The sequence below is a fragment of the Dermacentor andersoni genome, chromosome 6, assembly GCF_023375885.2.
Source record: "Dermacentor andersoni chromosome 6, qqDerAnde1_hic_scaffold, whole genome shotgun sequence".
In the NCBI taxonomy this organism is placed as follows: Eukaryota; Metazoa; Arthropoda; class Arachnida; order Ixodida; family Ixodidae; genus Dermacentor; species Dermacentor andersoni.
Window position 1 is genome coordinate 22,256,740 of NC_092819.1, and position 22,180 is coordinate 22,278,919.

The 22,180-nt window shown below is 46.0% G+C and overlaps 1 protein-coding gene across 3 annotated transcripts; it reads right to left on the reverse strand.

Annotated features, from left to right (window-relative positions):
• Positions 1 to 782: 782 nt before the first annotated feature.
• On the reverse strand, positions 783 to 21,273 carry LOC126521361 (uncharacterized). 3 transcript variants are annotated; one of them, XM_055065926.2, is made up of 8 exons: positions 21,164 to 21,273; positions 19,944 to 20,117; positions 18,176 to 18,264; positions 10,384 to 10,591; positions 7,375 to 7,506; positions 6,184 to 6,275; positions 1,606 to 1,813; positions 783 to 946 (listed from the first exon to the last, which is right to left on the reverse strand). In XM_055065926.2, the coding sequence occupies exons 2-8, from the start codon at positions 20,040 to 20,042 to the stop codon at positions 848 to 850; spliced, it is 927 nt and encodes a 308-aa protein (XP_054921901.1). In that variant the 5' UTR covers positions 20,043 to 20,117; positions 21,164 to 21,273; the 3' UTR covers positions 783 to 847. The 3 variants fall into 3 exon arrangements, with proteins under 3 accessions (XP_054921901.1, XP_054921902.1, XP_054921903.1); XM_055065927.2 differs by having other exon boundaries at positions 21,095 to 21,166; XM_055065928.2 differs by lacking the exon at positions 7,375 to 7,506.
• Between the last annotated feature and the right edge of the window lie 907 nt (positions 21,274 to 22,180).

Sequence of the window (22,180 nt, forward strand, 5' to 3'; positions counted from 1 at the left end):
ATCCCGTGAACACCACTTGAACGATGTTCAGTTTTGTACCTTAACAGCCTGCAATGAGAACTAAAATAACGCCCGTTCACGTTCAGACTAATTCAATAACCTTTCATGACGCTCAGGCTTCAGACGCAACATTAAGTGTGTCAGTCGAAGCAAGCAGCAGCTTCACTGATAATATCCTCACGTGCGTCGCTGATCATGCCTATGTTGTATTCTACGGGCTGTTAAACGCGCGATGTTTAAAACTTGAAGCATATTTATGCGCTTCTTGTGAAAAGTTGAATTTTATTTACTTTAGTTTATAATCGCCGATACCTCATCACATACTTAAAGTGCGCTTCTAGAAGTTCTAGCTGGGAAGCTAATGCCTCAGAAACCACGACACTCCGGCAGGACGGTACATCGTTCACTGCATGAACGAAAATCAACACATTGGTTTCAGAGTGGATGCGTCTACAAATCGCTTCGTGGTTCAGCCGTCGATTTTAACCTCAGGTCATGCCGAACGTCGCATTGTTGTTTCCCCGGGACACGCGCGATAAATAACATTGGGCACAGTCCGGAGCCCGTCATCTCTGCCTCAAAACTTCTACTCATCTTTTAGTGCCCTTTCCCTCTTCCGCAGCGACGGGTAGCCAACCGGGCCCCGTCTGGTTAATCCCCCTGTTTTTGTTTTATTGCCTCTCTCTTGCTCTCGCAAAGCTACAGTTTTCATCAGCTGAAGCGCATAATATTCTCGAAACAAATGCAAATGTCGCGTTCATTTTAACGATTTAGACAGTTCGTTGATTCCAACCCCAGTTTATTTTTATTGAGGCGGATAGGCCTTGCTGAAGCCGCAACTGTCATGTTAGGCCTTAGAGTCTTCATCTTTCTCCTTGGTTTCCTCCTTTGCTGGATCCTTTTCTTTGCTGTCTTCGATCGCTGCTTCAGGCCCGCCAGGTTTGGTCTGTTGAAAGACATATTTATTTAAAAGCAAGGCGCAGGAAGTTTCAAGCAAGGAAAAATGTACATCATCATGAGTGCTGTAAGATGCTACAATGGGACCCATTTCGATGTGTCCGAGAACTCCACTTTGCAGTTACAAAAACTTCCTCCGGGCATCAAGCCCGGGACCAATGCCTTTCCGGTGTGGTCGTTCTACAACCTTAGCTAATTCCGAGGCTTTCCGAGGCTGAGCGAGGTCAGATTAATTGAAACTTCGAATCGTTAGAAGATTGAACAAACCTTGAGTATTCCCGCAGTTTTTATTTCAATATAATTTGCTTTTTCACGCTTCCATCGCTTGAAAAATCCAGACATATAGGTTGGGCGTATGCGTAGAAGCTCTCGATACTGACAAAATAGAAACAACATTCCCAAGTGTCACTACAATTGGTTTCAAAATATTTACAAGTCCACGGAGAAAACGGCCACGAGTTATACCGTGAAGCTTGTTGTCATACAAAACATAGTGGGAAAACGTAGAATCTCATAGCCTCGCTCTTATGCGCCATCGATCTTTTGATCGCAACGAAAACATGATATTTCGCGGCATTCAGGTACCTTTTACCAGAGCTCAAAAGCCAGCAGACAGGTTTCAAAGCAAGCTTCGCGAAGGTTCCTTACAATGATGACCCAGTGGAAGTCCACGTCGCCCTCCAAGACCATTCTGTCTGCGAGGAAGGGACCCTTGCTGACGACGCCCGGCAGTTCGACACCGTTAAGTTTTGCCGTGCAAAGACCATCTTCTTCGCCCTTAACTTCCAGGGTGAACTCCTCGTGCTCGGCGCCGAGAGGAACCTGCAGCGACTGGTCACCGAACACGAGCCGAAACCTGGCGTAGGATAGACAACGCAATGAAACTGAGTCGGGGTTCGTCCAAACAAAGACAGATTTCCATAGGAAGATGGACACTTGAGGTGATCAACAGTATCGTACAGAAGATGGCTTGTGCATAAAGCCAATTTATTTTAATATTCCAGTCACCGGGGGGGGAGGCGCTTTTGATCGCAATCAAGTTTGATTAGGATCGAATTTTTCCATTTCATTTGGCTCCCTCAGCAGCTTGCAAAGAGCTGCTGGCAATCGTGATAGAAAGTGCCTCGCGTTACTGAAGCACGGGTCAGACAAGTTCGCTTTGACGAAACGTTTGCTCCGTCCTCAAGCATTTCTTGTTCGACCGCACTTTAAAAACGCTTACTCCCTGCGGAGCTTGTTCCCACATGACAATCGTGTCATCTGTCCTGCTTGTGCTATCTTTCTTGAAAACTCTGTGATCTTTACTTTCCTGTCAATAATGCTATGCCACGCTGATAACGCGAATGCCGCTCGTGACCTGAATTGCCGGGCCTGCAGCGCTAAAGAAATTAAAGGTACGCAAGATAAACGACGAATATTATCTGGGGACAAGATAAGCCCCGAAGAGTTCAAACTTTCCTCAAAGTGCATTGTTGATCATTGCATGAGTGTGTGTGAAATAAAATTGTTCTACACGTGCACATTGGTAGAGCCCATAGCCTTAACAGCTTAGCTGCGCGGCTGTGGTAAACACACATCCCCAGGTCTTGAAATAGTTACGCTCAACTTGACTGAACGCACTAATGCATTCATGCAACGGACCGTGCATCGAACCGATATTTCTTTTGCTCTTCTTTTCATAATGCTGTTCGGCGCGATTGGGTCGACGAACTGCTACTTCTGAGGCGCCTTGAAAGCAGCGTCCTTGCAACACTGTGCGATTAAAAAATTTGCTTGTGCAGCCCTTTACTAACACACATCAACCAGGTTTTATAGCGACTGGTGCTCAATTCCGTGAAAAGCGCTGAGTTTGTCGAAACTTCATACATTAATGCCTGCACACGATGGAAGCTCGAAGTACAATTGAGCCGGCCTGCGGCTTAAAGTCCAAGTTCTCAACCCATTTGTCAAAAACAGCGTTAACAAAAGCGGGTTGCAAAGCAAAGCGCAATGCCCGTGTTTACCTCGCTTCTCGTCTGTCATCGCCGAGCTGTTTTCAGCAAGCAAAAGTTCCGAAAGTATGGTCGTTGCCGAAACTAGGTTAGCCATTACGGCGTTATTGCGTCAAAGATTTTCTCTTCGGTGTTTGCGCCATGCATCATGCAGTTTCCGAGACTACGGTATTGTTATATATGTACTCCAGACCAGCTATCTGACGCAAGCACTGTGAAAACCATTGTCGCTGCCACAAGCCGCCAGACAGAGGGAGATACAAGCTTTAATAATATGCTGGAGATGTTAGCCTGACTGATGACCTGACATGCTACTCCAAGTGCTGGGTGATGCTTATGACGTACACAGTGATAAACGCTAGGCTGCGAAGTAAATGCAGCGGTGCGAAACGACAAGAGATGCGCCCATGTTTCACAGCTTGTCTGAGTTTTACTCGAGAAGATAGAAGTCTAAAAATAATGAATTTAGCCCCAAAAAGAAGATCATAGAGAGGGGAGGACATAAGGAATGGACCATTCAGTCTTTGGCACCAACTAGCCCAACACCAAGTACTATTTAAATCGAAGCTTGGAAATGTTCGTGCTTCAGCGCTCGATAGCAGCCATGCCAAGTCGTCGCATTTAGCCCGTATCTGGAAACTTGCCGGTGTACGGCACTCTTGCCTTGCGATAAGCAATCGCAGTTGCAATCGCGAATGTGAATCGCTTCTTTCTCATCTTTCTTTTATTTCAAGGTGGGCAGCCTTAACGCATAGTAAAAAAATGAAATTATAAAAATGAATGTAATCCCGCATCGTTCGGAAAGTTCAGTGACGCCCTGCAATGACCATCATCCGGAATCCGCGTGCTGCAGTCAGCGCGCCGGTCACCGTGGAGACCTGACCGTCTGCATGAGCAAAGGCAATGTGATGCGTCGTTCTAAATTCCACCATGCGCAAGGGTACGTGTCCTAGATCTTCTGTCGACTGCGGAAAGCTTCAGCGCAAGGTGCGTACATCTGTCCCGAGAATATGGGGTTCTGTGTTCGTGCATTCGAACAGTAGTTTTGAAGTGACTTGCTGAGCATATTCGCAATGCCAGTAGGCAATAGCACGCTGTAGTGATGAGGGAGAGAAACGGCTCGAGGAGGACGAGCCGACGACAACACGGCATGGCCACGTTCTCACCGGGCTGTGCCAACGCCTGCCGTGCAGGCACATGTCTTTGTTTACCTCTCTCGCGCGTGCGACGGTCAAGAAGTACAGTAGTAAGAGCATGTACTGCGAGCCTCAGTGCACAAACCGAGTTTTCCAGAGCGATATCAGTCTTCTTTCTGGCAAAATCCGCAGAGAAATAGGTCGGGATGCTATGGAGAGCAAAGCTTAAGGCGGATTATAGACCGTTCCAGGAAGTGGCGGCGGGCTTTTTCTTTGAGAACCATATTGCAGCTCGAACTGAACAGAGAGTATAAATAGACAGACGCGGGCGCACGGGGCTGTGTCTGCACTTCCTTTAGCTTATTTTTTGCTTCTTGCGTTTGTCGGCGCACCGGTTGTATGATCCTGGGCAGTCAAACTAAGCGAATAAATTTTTTCTAGTGTGCTTAATAGGCTTATATATGTTAGCAGATGCTCAACGCATTCTAATTCATGCGGCATACGAAAAGTTGCATGCATTAAGTTTAAAACTGCTTGTTTCCTAATAGCCTTGCATGAACTCGAAGCACTATGTCTCCCAATACACTGCAGTTCTTTTTTTAAATTAGTATTTGTCAGATTGTGAGTGAGTTGCACTACATTTGCCCGGAGTGGAAGCATACAATAATGAAGTATGTGAAATAACGATTGTTCAGATAATAAAGATTACTGAGGACACCGGCTAATGAATTTCCTCACCTGCGTAATGTTCATAAAGCTCACATATGCAAGGGTTTGAATAACCGCTTCATGCTTAAAGGGCGTTTGAAATAGCTGAGAGATGAAACGCTATTACTTGTCACATATTACAGCTTACAGCCTTTATTTTTCTCTGAGTTACAAAGCGCGAAGTAGGGCACGGACGGTGGCTATTAAGCCACTGCCCTTAAAATCCTCCCGTGGTGCCGTCATGTACACCACTAGTAGCAAATGTGTTAGCCAGTATTTATTTTTGTACTTATTGATGTGAAAGCGTCAAATGACCCAGTGAGCGAAAAAAGACGGCGTCTGTCGTCTGTAGCAGCGGAACGGCGCCTAAAATTGCATTGCCGTAAGCTGCTACGCGACGTCCCCAGTGTGCCTCGACGTAGAGCAGAGCAGGCGAGAGGGAGACCCCGCTGGCCGCGATAGCGAACCAGGTGTTGTGCGAGGGGAGAGGGCATCGCCGCGACGCCATGTCGCCTTCGCTCTCGGAAGCCAGCGTTATCCACGTAAGCTGTCGCTTGCGTTTTAACTGCGCCTCGCTAAGGCCAAATCAAAACGCACCGAGCGCTTCAACGCGCTCGCTTGCCCGCGAGGAGTTCATAACTCTAAGGAACACTCAGCGGCATTCAATTAGACTATAATGCTTGCGCGTTCACAACTCATAAGTGCTTACGTGTCCTCAGATTTTTCACTTTTAATTAGGTATATGACCGCAGTTCCGTTTCGAAAAAGCTCATAATGTCACACAGTGAAAGCGGCATGCTGCCGCAAATTCGTCACAGCGTGCTATACAAAACATTCCCGTGCCCTCATCCTCACTCGTGGTCCTCCTCCGAACAGCCATCATGGTTCACAACGCGTGCCACCTACAGGTCGCGGGCGTTGCGAATTCACGTATGTGATGTTTTGGAATAACCACACTAATGTCTAAATCATGCCTCAACAGAGGGGTGCAGACGCGTGACTTCTGTTCTGCATCGCTTTCAGTTCGTTTGGCGACCTATTGACTTTTGACCATATAGAAAAGCGATTTATCATTCGCAAAGCCTCAGACCGGACTAAGTGAGAACGCAGTAAGTTATTGTGTACGCTGTATGCTTATCGTGTGCACAGACCACGCAGCCAAAATCCGATTACATGCCTGCCAGCTAGTGTATATTGTCTACTAGCTGCAGCTAGCAGGTACGTCTCACATGCTTAGAACCTATCTCAAACCATCCAAGCACCAGAAAAAGACTAAGTAATATGTCACAAGAAAAAAAAGAAAGAAAAAGAAGAGGATCTCGAAACGGGGTAACGGGGGCTAACAGCTCCTTGTGGCAGCCACCGTGTATTATGTTGTCAGTGTACTCAACTCTTCGGCGTTCCTTGGATTCTTCCCTTTTATCTCGTAAAGGTCACCTTTCAGTATTCCCGCTGAGGTGAGAGGCAGGGACAGAGGCACCGGCTGCGAAGAAATGTGCGAGAATCAAAAAGCGTATTCGCAAACAACGCGGACACGTAGGGCTGGGGTAATGACACAGACGTGTGTAGCTCCGCCCAACAGTCTGGTCATCGTTAGTTTATGCCATGCACCAGCTCATTATGGAATCCCGTCAACCGGATGCAGAGATACAGCTAGGGCCTAATCTGATTACTGCTTAAATCTTGATTATTTAGAAGAAGAGTAGGTTTAAAATATCAGTGTATTCAAATGATGTCTCTTGCTTTCTTTTGACAAGCCTGACGAGCTTTTCACGCAAAAGTCCGCAACGTCACAACCATATTTGTTAACCTGGAAAGAAGCTCACTTCCCCGCCATTGCCACATTTTCATCACTTGACATTTTCGATTCTAACGTACATTTTATATTCCGCGCTGTGTTTTTTTTAAACATCCGCGCTGTTGAGGTATGCTCTCTAGAAGCGCAGTGTTCGTCGAGGCTTACATGTCCTCATCAGATGAACACGCATACAACTTTTTCCTGTTATAGTCTACAACGCACATAGTGGTGGAATGCTTAAATGAGTACTGCACTGCACATAACACTAAACTCTCTGCTTTCTTCTTTCCCCAAAAACACCGTGAGAGAAAGACGCGGAGCAATGCCATTCCAAATAACCTGCCAATCAAAATTGTTTTTTTGTTCTCATCAAGCCCACCCGCAAGCCATAATTAACCCAACGTGGTGTGCCACCTTGGGTCTCATTTGTCGCGTCACACCATACCACCCCTCATCTTTGTTTTAATCATTCTTTCATCATCGACTGGTCAAGACAAGATAGCGCACATGACATTAGCGAAGGTGCAGGCCAGTAGCAAACAATTCTCACAAACAAAAATGCTTGAGTGTTCCTCGTATCTGTTGTATTGATTCGATCAGATTAAGGCGCCTGAAACGGAAATAAACATTATCGACCACGTGTCATCTATACAATCGTTCGCAGCAAAAGTGAATAAACATCAGAGCGTTTCATTATTTGCGATACAGTTACAAAGATCTCCAACAAAAGCACAGAAAGCAGTCAAACATGTGGAAAATAGTACTGAGGTTCCGTTATACTTACCAGAGGGTCTTCGTAAGGAATTCTGATCGATTTTATGTCGAGGTCACCCTTTATGTAGAAGCGGTCGTAGGGTGAGGCATCAGCGTACCTTTCGAGCGGCTCAAGCAGAGAATACCTGCCGTCGATTCTTACCTAGAGATACAGTAACTAATTAGGTTGCGAGGAAAGAAGTAGGATGACTAACCACTAAGGACGAGTTAATTTCAACCAACGTGACGCCAATGTCATAACTGTTCCTCAGCAATAACAAAAAAAAACAATAACGTACACAGTAACCTACACGTTTTTGCCTTCCATGCGGAATACTACGATAAAATGGCACAGCTTATACCAGACTGTCATAAACTGCCTCACTACCTTTGTACTCAGCGGCACCAGAATAAAATTGTGTTGGAATCTGGCGTCGTACCCACAAAACATCTCTCACGTGACGTGTAGTGCAAACCGCACACTCAAGACGACCGAGAAGGCGAAAACATTTCGCACCCTCCTTTCATGAACAAACAGAGGCAAAAACCCACCAGACAGCAGCAGCACATGGCGGGTGCAGTCTGGTTCGGGTGCGAATAAAGGATAGCGAACGGGAGGGCAGCACACCGAGGGCGGCAAACGAGATGAGAATTCTTTGATCAATAGAAAGAGCTGTCGGTATATTGTAAAAATGTCCACATCTTTAAGAGCGTTTTCTTGTCGCACTGGTAACACACTGACCGTTATGGCCTCACGAAAATTTTTAGAGCCCAACAACGGAGCTCTAACTAGACTTGCGATGACAAGCACGTAGTTTAAAACTATGTATTCATTCTGGCAGCCTTCGGCACACAGAAACATCAGACAAGAGAATCTCACAGGGAGGGAGAAATATGTAACTCTCCTGTAGGATATTTCTATACGCCCAAGCCTGTGAGAATGATTACATAGTTTTCAACCACGTCTTTTGCCATCGCACTTCTAGTCAGAGCTCCGTTGTCCTCTATAAATTTCTGCAAGGCCCTAATGGTAAGGGTGTTACCAGTGCGACAAGAAAACATCCTTAAGGGTGTAAATATGTTTAGTGATAAGGCCCGTCGAACTAGAACCAGTTCCAGAGGACATACTATTTAGCTAGTTGGTACTAAATTATGGGATGCAATACTATATAACACAATAAGAGCACCAACTCACCTATCAACAGCCTGTCCTTTTGAAGTTTGTTGCTCTCGCGAGCGTAAGAGAATCGCTAAGTGTTCGGGTGCCCACCACTAAAGGCAGCGACTGACATGACAGCGTGGCGACCGCCGCGGCGGTAGTCAATCGTACACCTAACGTACTTAAGAGAAGGTTTGTGAATACAGGCATTCCTGTGAAAAAAATCTTCATGGAAGGTCTTCACTGTTCAATCACTGGTGAAACGGACAAAATGATGTCCTTTTGCAGCCACTACACCCACTCGAATCCAATTCGTTCATTTGAATGGAAATGCTGAATGCGCTGACCATAGTTAGTGGGGAATATTAAGTATATTTATAGAAGTGGGCGCACAGTCTTGACATCTCAAAAATAATGAAATTAGAAGTTAGCGCATCTAAAGCGGACAAAAATGACATATCAAACGGGACTGAAGATGGTAGTTTCTAAAAATCTGTTGATACATCCTTATGAAAAATTTATGAGAAGCTCAGGTGGAACAATTGCCGGCTAAGCATGCTAAGCGAACCCCGCCTGCTGCTGCTGCGTTAATACGGACAGACTTCACTTCGGCTACTAAGGAGATCCAAAAATTATAATGCCTATTTTTTGGCCGTCGAAATTTGCCGCATGGCCGCACGCAGGCACCCGATCTGTTCCGGTATGTCAAATTTTTTGTGACAGCATTTCTGCGTATATAGAAGTCGGCCCTGCACGCCGCATACTTATGCTACCGCCCGGGTGACTACCCCTAACGTAAGAAGACGCTCCGCCTCATCACAAAATTTCTTATTTCACCGTGTGATTCTAACATCCCAGATGTCCGCACCGTCCAGGAGAATGTGGCGTGACAGAGGCCAATTCCGTAGGTGACACTTAATTACACGGTCAAATGTGTCTCATCACAGACCATCCGTCGGAAATTTATGGACAGCTGCCCATATTAAACGCCTAACGCGACAGGAATGAACAGCGGGAAAAACGGTGACACGCCGACGCATTTCGCCCATGTTCGTTCACGCTGCACTACACGTTACAAACGAATCCTAAACAACTCGCTCGCCTCATCATCTTGCTGCCCATATTCTACGTCTTCCGCATCGACAGCTGCCATCAAGCACCTCTTGCGATCGTCCGCTGGTCCCAACTACATTTGGCGCCGCCACGTGGGGGCAGTGGGTCTTCATCCCACAAGACAAGCAGATTGTGAACTTTGGCTAATTAAACTTCGCCACAATATCCCTACTTACTGCCGTAACAAGACTACATTTGACTTAAAACATAAAGCACGCTCAATCGGCCGCCGTTTACAAGATACCAGACATCCACTTTGACACCGCAGTTTTTAAGTGCTAGATCTCTCAAAGATAAGAATCACACATAAGGTAAGCACTTACTCGTGCAGAATACCTTGACAACTGTTTATTTGTTCATAAAATGTGCCCGATGCAAGCCTGTATTATTTCGTTTAACTACCGTATTATTCCGCGTGGAAGCCCATAAGTATTAAAGAAAAAAATACAATATTTTAGCAGAATGGAAATGTTCGACAGTGTCTAAAGGAATCGCCTGTTAGCCTCGTTTGATTACGAGTATTCCTTCAGTGCCCTTTATTTTGAGCTGAATAATTTGAGCATTGCACAATTCGTGTAGTCTTGCGCCCATTAGAATGAAAAGCTGCCAGCCGATTCGTGCTGCCTTCTAGTCATTACCATGCAGCAAAACAACTGACTTTGTGGCACAAACGCATCTCCCTCGGATGAAAGTACAGCCTATCGGACACCACACGTGGAAGAGCGAGCGTTTCCCCTCTAAACAACGTAACATATATCGTGTACTGACCACGAGGTAGCGGTCCTTGACGTGGTAATTGAATTTGGTGCGCGTTTCCTGCCCAAGGACGTAGTAGAAGTCCCTGTTGTCTACGTCCTTGGATTTGGTGTTGTAGTCCTCGATGTAGTACTGGAGCTTGTTCTCCGTGTACTGTTCACTCGTCACTTCGAACAGCGGGAAGTCCATCCTCTTACTCCACCACCACTCGTACACGACGCTGAAACGTTTCGGGTTCTTAAACGAGGTAGCACTTTAAACATATGTGTTCACGGGTGATCGGGTGGCGTTTGCTTGAACCTTCAACGCGTGATGTGCGCGAAGCGTCAACATGAAAACTGTTAACAAGCACAAAGAATGGTGTGTACTGAATGAATATTTAGGAGATGAGACTGAACGCTACACCGTTCACCTCCGTAAAGCTAGCAAAAGTAGGACTCGAGTCAACGAAACCACGTGTCAGTTCCACGAAGCTGTTTGCAACAAGAAAACACGACTAGCAATCGCCACGTAGCGCCGTACTAACGAGGCTAATGCTGTTTGCTTGACGCCACCCGTTGCAAGCCGAGCGTCGTTTTTTCTATTGCCTTCTAGATCGCGCCACTCAAGAAGTGCAAAAGCTGGTTCGCCGTGAATTCTACGCTGTCTACTGCAATTAATGTCATTCCAAATCATTCGCTATTCAGTCAGTACAGTTTCAGATTCTCATCTTCATTCTTTCTCTATCTCCTCAATGACTGTTCTTCATTTGCACGCTGTTCACGAAGAATCTGTAGTCGTACGAGAGGGCAGAAAAGCGGCGCATGGGTCGCGATTCGTGTTGACGCACCGGTGACGAAACAGGTAAACGCCTCAATATTATTTCGATTACAGCAACCTGTGGCTTCGCTTTACAATGAGCTTCGTTGAGACTGAAAAACTTTAGCCATCCATCACCACTAAAACCTACAAGAATACAAGTAATCAAACTGCATCATCGAGTATTGTTAAATGTACTGTTTAACCGTGGGGTAGACCTTCCATGCTTCAGCCCGTTTATTTCGGAAACAGAATTGTATCCTCACTATGTAACTTCGCTTAAAGGATTATTTTTTTTCGCTGTGTTGTTTCTAAGGTTACGTGTCCTTGTCAGTATCATAACACAGACTATCGGTAAAAATAGCACTTTTTGCATATGCCCATGAATCTTGCGCATGATTCATGGGCACAATATTCCTGTGTATTTTTCTTTATGCTGATAATGCAACTAAAGAACGTGTCTTCAATGTAATGTGTATTGCCTGTTCCAGGCAAGGTAACCTAATACCTTGCTTGGATGTCCAAAGGGGGCTCTTATTAGGTTCACCGACCTCTTGACATAAATATGTGTCCTGAAGAAACACCCTTTGATTGCTAACAAGAAAGCGTTCTAAGAACTTTTTTGACAAGTGGTGAAGGCGCGAAGCTACGGGAGACGTTGGAAGCATCTGGACGCATGAAAGGAAAGGTGAGTAATAAGAAAACAAATGCACGTTTGGCGTTAAAACAGCCGTAGTAAACCGGTGGCAATCATGTCTTACTTGAACTGAGGCCGAAAGAAAGTAGCTTCAGCAATTATATTTTTCAATTTCATCAATCTTCTTTTGCTGCAATGACGACAGTACTTCTCAAGGTTTTTTCATAACCACAATGTTTCCAGCAGAGGATTGGCAGAAGCATAACGTTGGATCACAATTAGAATCTTGTCTGCAGATGACCGAGATGTACAGCAATTTGACGCTGGGGTGTTGACTAATCTCCACTGCGTGCGGCGCCACAAATGGCAGTTTGCTGTTGTGACCCTGGCGTGCCACATCACCTGTTCATTTCAGAGTAGAGGTATGTCACAATCTGTAGGACTTTTGAGCGCAAAGCAGTATTTACTTGAATGGATGTCGAGGAAGGAGCCCTTGACTGCGTTCATAAGTTTGTAGAAACGCCAGAGAAGCCGGGCCAACGCCCCTCTTGTTGCTAATATTGATTTACCCTGCCGAGTGAATCTCTGTTGCTCTGGTTGTTCGTCAATAACATCGTTCTTGCTGTTCTCTGTTTTTATTATTATGTGAAAAAGTGGATATATACAACGATAAAAAATCACTCAATATTGACCTCAATGTGCTTAGGTCGACCGTCAAAATCTATTGAAGCCTACTGTCGAGAACTGGCTCTTTGCACAAGAGTCTTAGAGCCACGCCAAAGTATGGTAGACTGAGCCTTCAATGAACACAAAATCCGACTATAATACTTGACTTTTACCACTGCAGCTTCTTCACTTTTCGTAAGTCACATAGTTACAGGGATCAGAGTTGCGCTAAGAGCGAGCCCATTTCTTTAGAGCACGTGCCATATTGCATGCAGAGTTAAGTACACATATGTGGTGTCAAAACCTCGCAGTTCGGCTACAGCAATGTTTGGGTGCACGTAAATGAACAGCAGGCCGTGTCAAGGTTACGTCCATGAATCGAAATGCGCTCCCTAAACAGAAGGCGCCAGCGCATTATCACAGATGATATAGTTACACATTTACACGAGCCTACCTCATCTGCTGCACTTTACGAACAAAGAGAAACGCAGCAGTGTTGATATCGAGGTAATTACTTTCACCATAATAACTATTTGAACATGTTAATTTCAGGAACAAAAGACATAAACCCGCACCTCCAAATTGCTGCGAGCTTAAAAAGGATGACTTCTATGGTAGTATTCAACGCAGAAGTTTGGGAAAGTTAGTAATAACTGAACGCGGACATCATAAGCGCTAAGGAACGCAAACACAAGGAAGAGACATGTAGACAAGACGGCCGCTAGATATAAACTGAGAGCTTAATTACGAAAAAATAGCGACATACATACTTGTCCATAAACCTACAAAAAAAGAAGGCTGTTAGGGTTGGCGTCTGGCACCACGTGCAAAAAGGAATTTCATCCGACTATTTTCGTCGAAATAAGGCGTGACTTCTCCTGCATTGCTTGGCTTCACGCACCACGGGCAGAAAGAACTTTCTCTCATGTGACCTTGTTCGTCGAAGTGAGGCGGAACTTCTCCTGCAATGGTTGGCGGCCCGCACCACGTGCAGAAAGAACTTTCTCTCACCCGACCTTCTTCCACCAGGCCTGTCGAAATGAACCGTGTCTTCCTAATTCGCCATGACCATTTCGAGTGTCTGCCGGTCTGGTGGAAGCCCCGCAGTGTACAGGCCTCTTTTATATGTGTGTGTGTGTGTGTGCGTGTGTGTGTGTGTGTGCGAGTGTAGAGATACCCTTTCCTAGAACAAACTACAGGAAAACTTCCACGAACCCGCAACGCGCAGAAGAGACGGACAGGCGTCTACAATTCCAGCAGGCGGGACGACCTCCTCCTTGAAGTAGACTCGGTATAACCAGAGGAGGAGGGGCCCTCTTTCTGTGCCGGTCACGTGACATCGACGGAAGCAAGATCCCGCCCACCATTGTAGAGAGCCTATTTAAGGGGCTCCGAAATCTACTTTTGATCACTTCATGCTCTTCTCATTTTCGTTAATCTACGTTTGAATAAATCGTGCAAGTTTCGCACTAGAAATCGTCTCGCCCTTGCTTGGTCGCCATGGTCTACCGGATGCTTGCAGCCCGCCGACAATGCCACGCTACCCAATAAGTAACGTCGGTCGAGCTTCGATAGGCAGGCGGCGCTACTTCTCTGCAGCAGTACGATACGCTACCCTGAAGTACGCAACAAGGCGCACTTGTCACTCTAAATAATTTGTGTGCCGCTTGAGATACTCTTTTTCTTGTGCATGCAAGGCCAGTGAAGGTGTCCTCACGTACTTATCAATTTGTGTCTAATGCTGTTAAGTCATTGGCGGAGGGTGGGGATATTTGGCCAATCACCGCCGGCGGTGCTCGTGCATGCATGCCAGACTTTCAGGGCATTTGTGTCCTGCGCAGCTTTGCGATTCAGCAAGCTAGGAAAATCTTCGAGGCCTTGTGCATTAGCAACGAAGCGGCTAAATGTGTGAGTACGCATTCACTGGAATTTCATGCAAAAGAAAGAGTATATAAAGCGGCACAGGAATCCTTCAGAGTTATTTGAAGGTTTCTGCGCAAGTGCGTATGTTGCTGTTTTTTCGTCATTAAACCATAGAGAAATAAATTATTAAACATTCAGTTGATGTCTAGGGCCCGTCCTGTCTGTATGTGTCTTGCTTGTGTTCGCGTTGCTTAGCGCTTGAAATGATATCCAAGTTTTATGGGACGGCTTTGTTTTTTTTTTAATATATGTCTAGTAAATAGAATATACGCGCCTAACTGCCACATGATGCACGAATGGTACTATCTTTCTTTTTATTGGCCCAATACATGCTTTGAATTCCATGATTAGTTTTAAGTACATGTGAGTCTATGGAAGCTGTCAATTATGGAGGCATTTCTATGCAGATAACAATTATTCGCGGTGAAACTAAAGTGCCGATTGTAATTTAGCCCCGAAGTTATTAGACTCCGCTTTGCGTTCGCGACAACGGCGCGTGTTGAAACGACAAATAATTGCCTCTAACTTTAATTATCTATGCAAGAAGCCGCAAAAATAAAACGTGAAGTTATGATCAGTAAGTACATGGCGGAGTGCAGCCTGGAACACGGACGAAGAAAGAGGACTGGACGAGCTGCTGCTTCGCCGTCCTCTTTCTGCGCACGGGTTCCAGTGAATGTGTAACAAACAGCCCAGTGACAAGTATACCCCTGAGTGAAATTATAAGCCTGCCCATGGAACCGACGCGTCCGTTCGATAGATGCGGACGAACGGCCTCACTGGGACCAAACTCACTGTTAAACTCGAATCGTAAATTCGCCGATTCGATTCCGGTGCGCGGAGTTTTGACTTTCCGTCGTTACTCGCCGCAGTTCAGTCATTGACCGCACATAGTACTTGCGTCACTGCTTGCGTCATTGCGGGAATACCTAAAATGAGAGCTCGCGGTATCGTCGCCTCGTGGTGGAGCGGCTAAATTCCCCTGTAACGACGCTAATTCCTCACATTATAATAAAAAGCATTACTAAAAAATACAATTCCTCGGTATACTGCCCTGCAAAAAAAAAAAGCAGTATGTTATAAAGAGAAAATCTTTTTTTTAGGAGTGGCACGTTACCGTTCTTATAAGCAAAGTGGTTTGGGTTGGGTGGGTCGGGTATGGCGAACCAGCGCTGGCCAGAGGGCGCTACAGCAGTCTTGAGCGTGCAACGGAAATGTGCCTACGACGGCCGGTAGGAATCACACGAAAAATGATACGACGCTTTGACCAGTAATAAACGCGCGCCTGCATCAACGCTTGCTTATATAGGGCCGAAGTATGCATAGTCTAACCATAGTTCAACTCTGTCCACAGCCATGTGCGTTGCCAGAAGCGCAGGTACTTCTGCGGTCTAGCACGCCGTTTTCCAGTCAGGTGAAGAGTTGGGCACGTGTGCTTTCGGAAAAACGGCGAATTAATTGACGCGAACTCACAGTTTTTGCTGTATTGAAAAAGCTTTCCTTCGCTCACTGTGCGGCGTGTTACGGCGCTTCTGTTGACATGCGAAGTCAGTTCCGCTGGTTGCCCGTTGTTATAATTGAACTTATTTTGCTGTGGATGAATTTCCGCCTGCCGAAACTAGGCAATATTATGAGCTGGAACCCAGTCGTTGATGATAAGGTTGCAAAAGTTCTACGAAGGCACCATTGCTCATGCCTACTTGCAAGCAGACAATAACAACTGTAATCACGCTTATATGGGCGATGTTCTTGTGTAGCATGTGCAGACACCTTATAAATGCCCGACATGATTGCCTGCTTTTTTTTTAACATTGAGCTGGTACAGTGCTCACGCGTCTTTCTTTCATATAGTTTTCTGGGGCAGAATTGATTTTTTTCTCCTGGTTGCACCTTTATTAATGCAATACATTTTGTGCCCGATCGTTATGGGTGTGGTATGCGAAAGTAATGGGCATAGAATTTTGACCTTATACGCTGAATTGTTTTCAGGCAGTCCTATATATATAGTCGATCGAAGTACGAGCGCTGCGGCAGGGACACGAACCAACGACTTCGCGCGCAGCAACAGGACGCCACTCAATATGTACTACTTCGGTATACTATACCTACCAGAGTAACATAAGCTACTCAAAATTTCACATCCCAAGGAGTGGAATGTTCTGTATCTAAGTAACCTGCATCGTTGCTCTAACACGATTCTGATTGATTGATTTTAACGTCCCAAAGCAAATAGGGGGACTGCGAAAGGAGTGTTTAGTAGTGGAAGCTTCGGATGAATTTTGCCTCTTCCCCCGCCGAGGTATGTTGATATGCCCCCGAATCTCAGATACCGACATACGAGCCGCTTTGCATTTGACTTTTGAATCTTGACCCCCTCAGGTGCTTTGACATGCGCCGAAATCTTGGTTTTCGGTGCGTGAGAACTTTCGCATTCCTCCCCGTATGTGAATGCAACGGCCGAGGCGGGGAATCGAGCAGGTCGGTATGCCACAGTGACTGACAAAGCCATGCATGCTGCTAACACACACGTCTGCAGGACGACCGACTGACCGAGTACACTGGGAATCCTTCCTTCATCCCGAGGTGGAACTGCAGCTCGTGCCTCTTGCCCCGCTCGAACTTTTAGCTGACCTCGGGTATCATGTAGCGCCTGATGTCGTAGTCGTCCAGCGTGTGGTTCAGGACCCCCGGCCTGATCTGCTCCGTGATCAGCTCCAACAGCGGCATGTCCATCCGCGCACTCCACCAGTACTCGAAGGACACGCTGCGCAGTGGGCGCCACCCCGATGCCTTCTAGCATACGTTCCGATGTACCCCCACTTCAAGTACTGCTGTTACAGCTCTACAAGCCGAGATAACGCCTCAAAAAGCTCGAGAACAAGTCAAAATAATAACCTCTAGAACGTATCGAATACATATTGGGACACTAATTGGGTCTACGCGTGCTCCAATGTTAATACGAGTCAAGTGCTTTAGAAACAAAAGAGTTGCAAAGCAGATATAGATTTTGGGGCAATATCAGTGTGTCGTCACATAATGGGTTATCTTCTACTGTTGTTTTGACATTCACTGGGCAAACTTATGAAGTGACTCATTGTTCGCCAAGTGCAGGTTCACAAGTAATGGATATTGTTACCGCACCTCTAGTATTCTTGATAGTTCCTGCGTGCACATATGCAGGCACATCAAAACATTGAACAGTGAAACAGTGAAAACAGTGAAAATTCTTTGTATTGCTGCAGTATATTTTCATGCACGCTGACGGTGCAAAACCGCAACAGACGCAATGCATACGGCCAGTGACGCGTATGTTAAGTGTACCGATAATCAGATAAAACAAAAAAGGAACGACGGCACCACTGATGAACGAATGACGCAGGCTTTAAGTATCGTCTGCCTTCTTTCTGCTGCCAATTTTTCTTCCGTGATAGAAGGGGCATGTCTGAATAAGAAAGAATACGCCCGGTCACGTCCTTTAAGAAACAAACGTGAGTGAAGAAACTGTAATAATTAAGATCGTAAAATAACGTCTGGTATATACAGCGAGAACGAAAATTAAATCCAGAGTGAGAAGCCGGTGAACCTGATATCACCCCTTCTACAACGCAGCAGGTTCGTAAAGTAAAAGCATTTTGGATGCCGCACCAAGCACTTCGCTAAAGGCAAGAAGGCCGTTTTAGTGTCCGACAAAAGCCTATACGTGTAACTTGCATGGCGGGTGAAATAAATCGCGTAGATTAAGCGAAAGAAGAAAGACTGAAACAAATGTTGCCAGTATACGTCTTCATATCCTTCCGGAAGGTGCATTCCATTAAGACGTCGTTGAACTTTTGTATTCCTCCTGGGAGATGCAGTTCTACCGGTGTTTTCTGAAAAAAAAAGAAAAGAATGAAGGAATGACATCTTCGTTGCACGGGCCTATGGCCTATGGTAAGGGGCTTAGAGAATTCAGGTATGGGAATGGGTGGAAAGGGGGGGAACGGATGACGACGTTCAGTCACGTGTCTGCTTAAGCATCACAAAAGAAAAGGAAAGAAAGAAGAGAAGAAGTCGGTGCTCGGGTATTTCTCAGGTGACCATTTGTCCACGTAATAATAAAAGGCGATAAAGCGACTTGTCGCGTGAATTCCTTCCACACGACTGCAGAAATTCGATTTTTCTGGTTTTCTTTGGAGCAGGAGTTCTCAGGAACTTGGTCCGCTACTTGTCCTGTTGTAGTCGGTAATCTGATCAGCTTCCTGTCATGCGCGGCCGCAGTTAGTTAGCGACGGCTGCGGAACTTTCAGCTCTTCGCGCTGCACTTCGTCTTGTCAACCAAGAACAACCTCGAAGATGGTCAATATTCAGTGACTCGAAGGCTGCACTGCAATCTCTGCTATCAGCCCTGCGGCGCGGACCACACGAACAACTGGTATTTGAGATTAGAGAACTCATTAATACCTTAACTGAGAAAGGACACCACGTGACATTTCAGTGGCTTCCAAGTCACTGCGGAGTCATAGGGAACGAACACGCTGATAACGCTACTCGGTCGGCTCTGCAAAGCGACGAAGAGGAGCCGATACCATTATCAAGGACAGATGCCGCTAGAAAGCTTCGAATACTCAGCCGTGATATCACTTTCTCCTTGTGGAATGCAGGAGGTTTTCAAAACAACCGGCTGCACAACCTAGACTCTTCTCTACGCCTTTGCATTCTAGCTGGACTATTTCGTCGCGAAGCTACACTGCTTTGTCGAATATGGCGTTCAACAAGTCTTTTGCTTTCCGAATCGGATGGGCCGACGACGCCTCGTGTGATGACTGGGGCGACGAGGAGACTCTTCAACGCCTTCTCTGTGACTGTCCTCGCTATAATTTACAGAGACGATCACTCACAAACGCGATAGCACGCTTTGACGGTAGACCTCTAAGAGAGGAAATTATTTTAAAATGCCGTCATCACAAGCCATCGCAGCAGAGGGCGACGAGGGCACTGTTGCAGTTTTTAAGGACAACAGAATTGGACAAGCGGCTGTAGCATGAACGGATGGTTCATGTTGCTGCAAGTGCTACTGTGCTGTGCGGTGACAGTATGCGGTGACAGTGACCGACTGTGATTGTATGTCAGTGCTGCTTTCTTTCTTTATCTCTACTTTGTTATCACTTTACCTCCCTCTCCCCTCTCTCCCCAGCGTAGGGTAGCAAACCGGATCTTCCCCTCTGGTTAACCTCCCTGCCTTTCCACTTTCCTCTCTCTCTTCTTTTCCCTGGACAATCCACTGTAATGCTCTAATTATTCCACCGGTTAACTTCCCTGAGCATCTGAAGACTTGCCCTACTCTTTCCTCTTAATTCTAACTATACTATGATCTGCACCTGTTTGTTCTCCAATTCATTGTTAGCGTTTGAAGTTTATTATTTTATGTGATTTATTCAATTTAGCTTCTCCAAATTCTTTCTTTCCTTCTTTCTTTCTTTCTTTCTTTCTTTCTTGTCATGCCCCAAGTTGCAACCCTAGAGGTTGAGTGCTGGTGCAGCACTGGTCGTATATCTTCAATTCTACTTACGGGATTGTAGATATGAATGCCGGGTTTGTCCTTGGCACTTTGAAACTCTTTCTTGCTCTCCTCGTTGTGATACGCGGGAGTCCCGAGGATGTCATTCATACTTCAGGATGGCGATGAGCAGCCGTCAACAAAGATGCCGTCAACTGTCCACACGCAGGGACAAGCCGCTGGCACCTGGTGGTGGAGATGAGACTCAGTGTTTGTGATCAGGCGAGAAAATTCCGCGACATATTTCAGCGTATATCTTCAACTCAAGGTGCTCGCTTCTGCTGCGCGTAGAACGACAGTCATATTTCTCCGAGAATCTCCTGAATGTAGGAATGTGTGACGCTCTGAAAGCGGCAAGAATCGGATGCGCCTTGAGGTGCCGGAGATAGCCCGCCTTTTCGGGATCGCGAGGAGTAGGACCTCTGCGATGTGTTCGATGGTATTTATTATAATAATTCATTAGAATTTTTTAGGAATATATGCGTAATATTGTTACGGTTGCCAACTATTATAAGAAGAAAGCCAGAATTGGTGTAATTAATTATGGGGTTTTACGTGCCAAAACCACTTTATGATTATGAGGCACGCCGTAGTGGAGGACTCCAGAAATTTCGACCCCCTGGGGTGCTTTAACGTGCACGTAAATCTAAGTACGCGGGTGTTTTCGCATTTCGCCCCCATCTAAATGCGGCCGCCGTGACCGGGATTCGATCCCGTGACCACAGCAGTCCAACACCATAGCCACTGAGTAACCACGGCGGGTCAAGAATTGGTGTACGTGCTGTGGCAGGGAACATAAAATAAAACTGCCTCTGAACTCACGAGACAATATTTCGAGTAAGACGCATGGCTGTATCGTAAAACAACCAAGCCATCTCGTCCTAAGTACAGCAGTAACGCCCAGGCGGCTTTCGTAGGGACCCGCTTGCTCAAATTCTCAGTTCCCACGAGACGGTATTCATGATTTGAATGCACTGCCTGAAAACGTTGTTCTGTCATCAATACCTTTTCAATTTTCTTATTCATACTATTCTTCACTGTTTCATATGTTCTCCTGTGGCCCTTTGTAAAAAGCCAGCACTCCGCTGATTTTGGTTTGTCCGTGATCGCTACTTTTCTAAAACGTGATAAGAGAAAAGGAGAAAATGGTAAAGCAAAATAACCTAGCAGATAGCGCATCTCGTTTTTTTATGTCGAACTTCCATGGCACAGACTTCTTTGGTAACACTCACAGTTTCCCTCTGCAATTCTTGAAATAACGGTCCCGCTATGCCCGATATTGAACAAATCTTATCCAGCCTGCTCCAAGGAACCGCTCTTTCTTTCCCTTCGAACCTTCTGGAAGCAACCAAGGAAAGATAAATGTTGGTCCACTTTCACAGCTGCCGAGGAAAGAAACGAGCAATATGTCGGCCCGTCATCCAGTCAAATAGGCTCGCTTTGCGCCGAAGAAGCGCAGATAAATCATTACGAACTCCATGTCTGGTTTTATTATGATACGAAAAAGTGAGAGGCTTTAGGTCACAACTCGTAGGAAAAAATGGAAAGTTAATTAACAATCACTCAGTCAGGAGATATGCGCCTTTAAGCAGGCTTTCCAAGCAGCTAACAATTCATTACCTGGAATTATTAAGGAACATGTTTGAGGGTTGTGTAGTAAATGTCACCGTTGGTCGGCGCACGTCATTCACGGCACACGCGCCGACTAACAGGTAAACCTCGACGAAAGCAGCGGGCCCACTTGCTTGTATACTATCACATTGTGTGGCGTGTTCGCAACACATGTCGCGAGAGGGAGCTGCCTGTCCCTTGAACGGGGTGATTGGAAGCGCAAAGAGGGGACAACCTGGAGTCATTAAAAAGAAACTGAGAGAAACAGGGACGGTAAATCGGATGAAAAGGTGAAAAAAATACTCCATCGAGATCTACAAATAAGCGGGGGGAAAAGGAGAGAAAGTTCGTAGGATAACTCCAAGGAAAGTGCCTCGAGTGCCACCGCAGTGTCCTCGACCACAATTTTACTCGTCCCCGTGTGATATCTTTTTCTTTTTATGCGCCGTGACAGTCGAGTGTATATGGCGTTCTACTAACAACTCCTTTAAAGCCAGCAGGCATTGTGCCCCTCCGGGTGACAGGTGCCCAGTCAGCTCTCTTCCTCTTCTCTGTGATTGTTTTTACGTGTGCGAACCAAACATTTAAAAAAAGTAATGACAACAAGTAGGAGTCCACAGGTTCCATTCCCAGCTGCT

Excerpts from the sequence above, each read along its gene's own strand:
- LOC126521361 (XM_055065926.2), bottom strand. The coding sequence starts at position 20,042 with ATGAATGACATCCTCGGGACTCCCGCGTATCACAACGAGGAGAGCAAG. Across the intron at positions 1,814-6,183 it reads AATCCAAGGAACGCCGAAGA|GTTTCGGCTCGTGTTCGGTG; the intron begins GTTGAGTACACT and ends ATCCTACGCCAG. Across the intron at positions 947-1,605 it reads ACTTCCACTGGGTCATCATT|ACCAAACCTGGCGGGCCTGA; the intron begins GTAAGGAACCTT and ends GTCTTTCAACAG.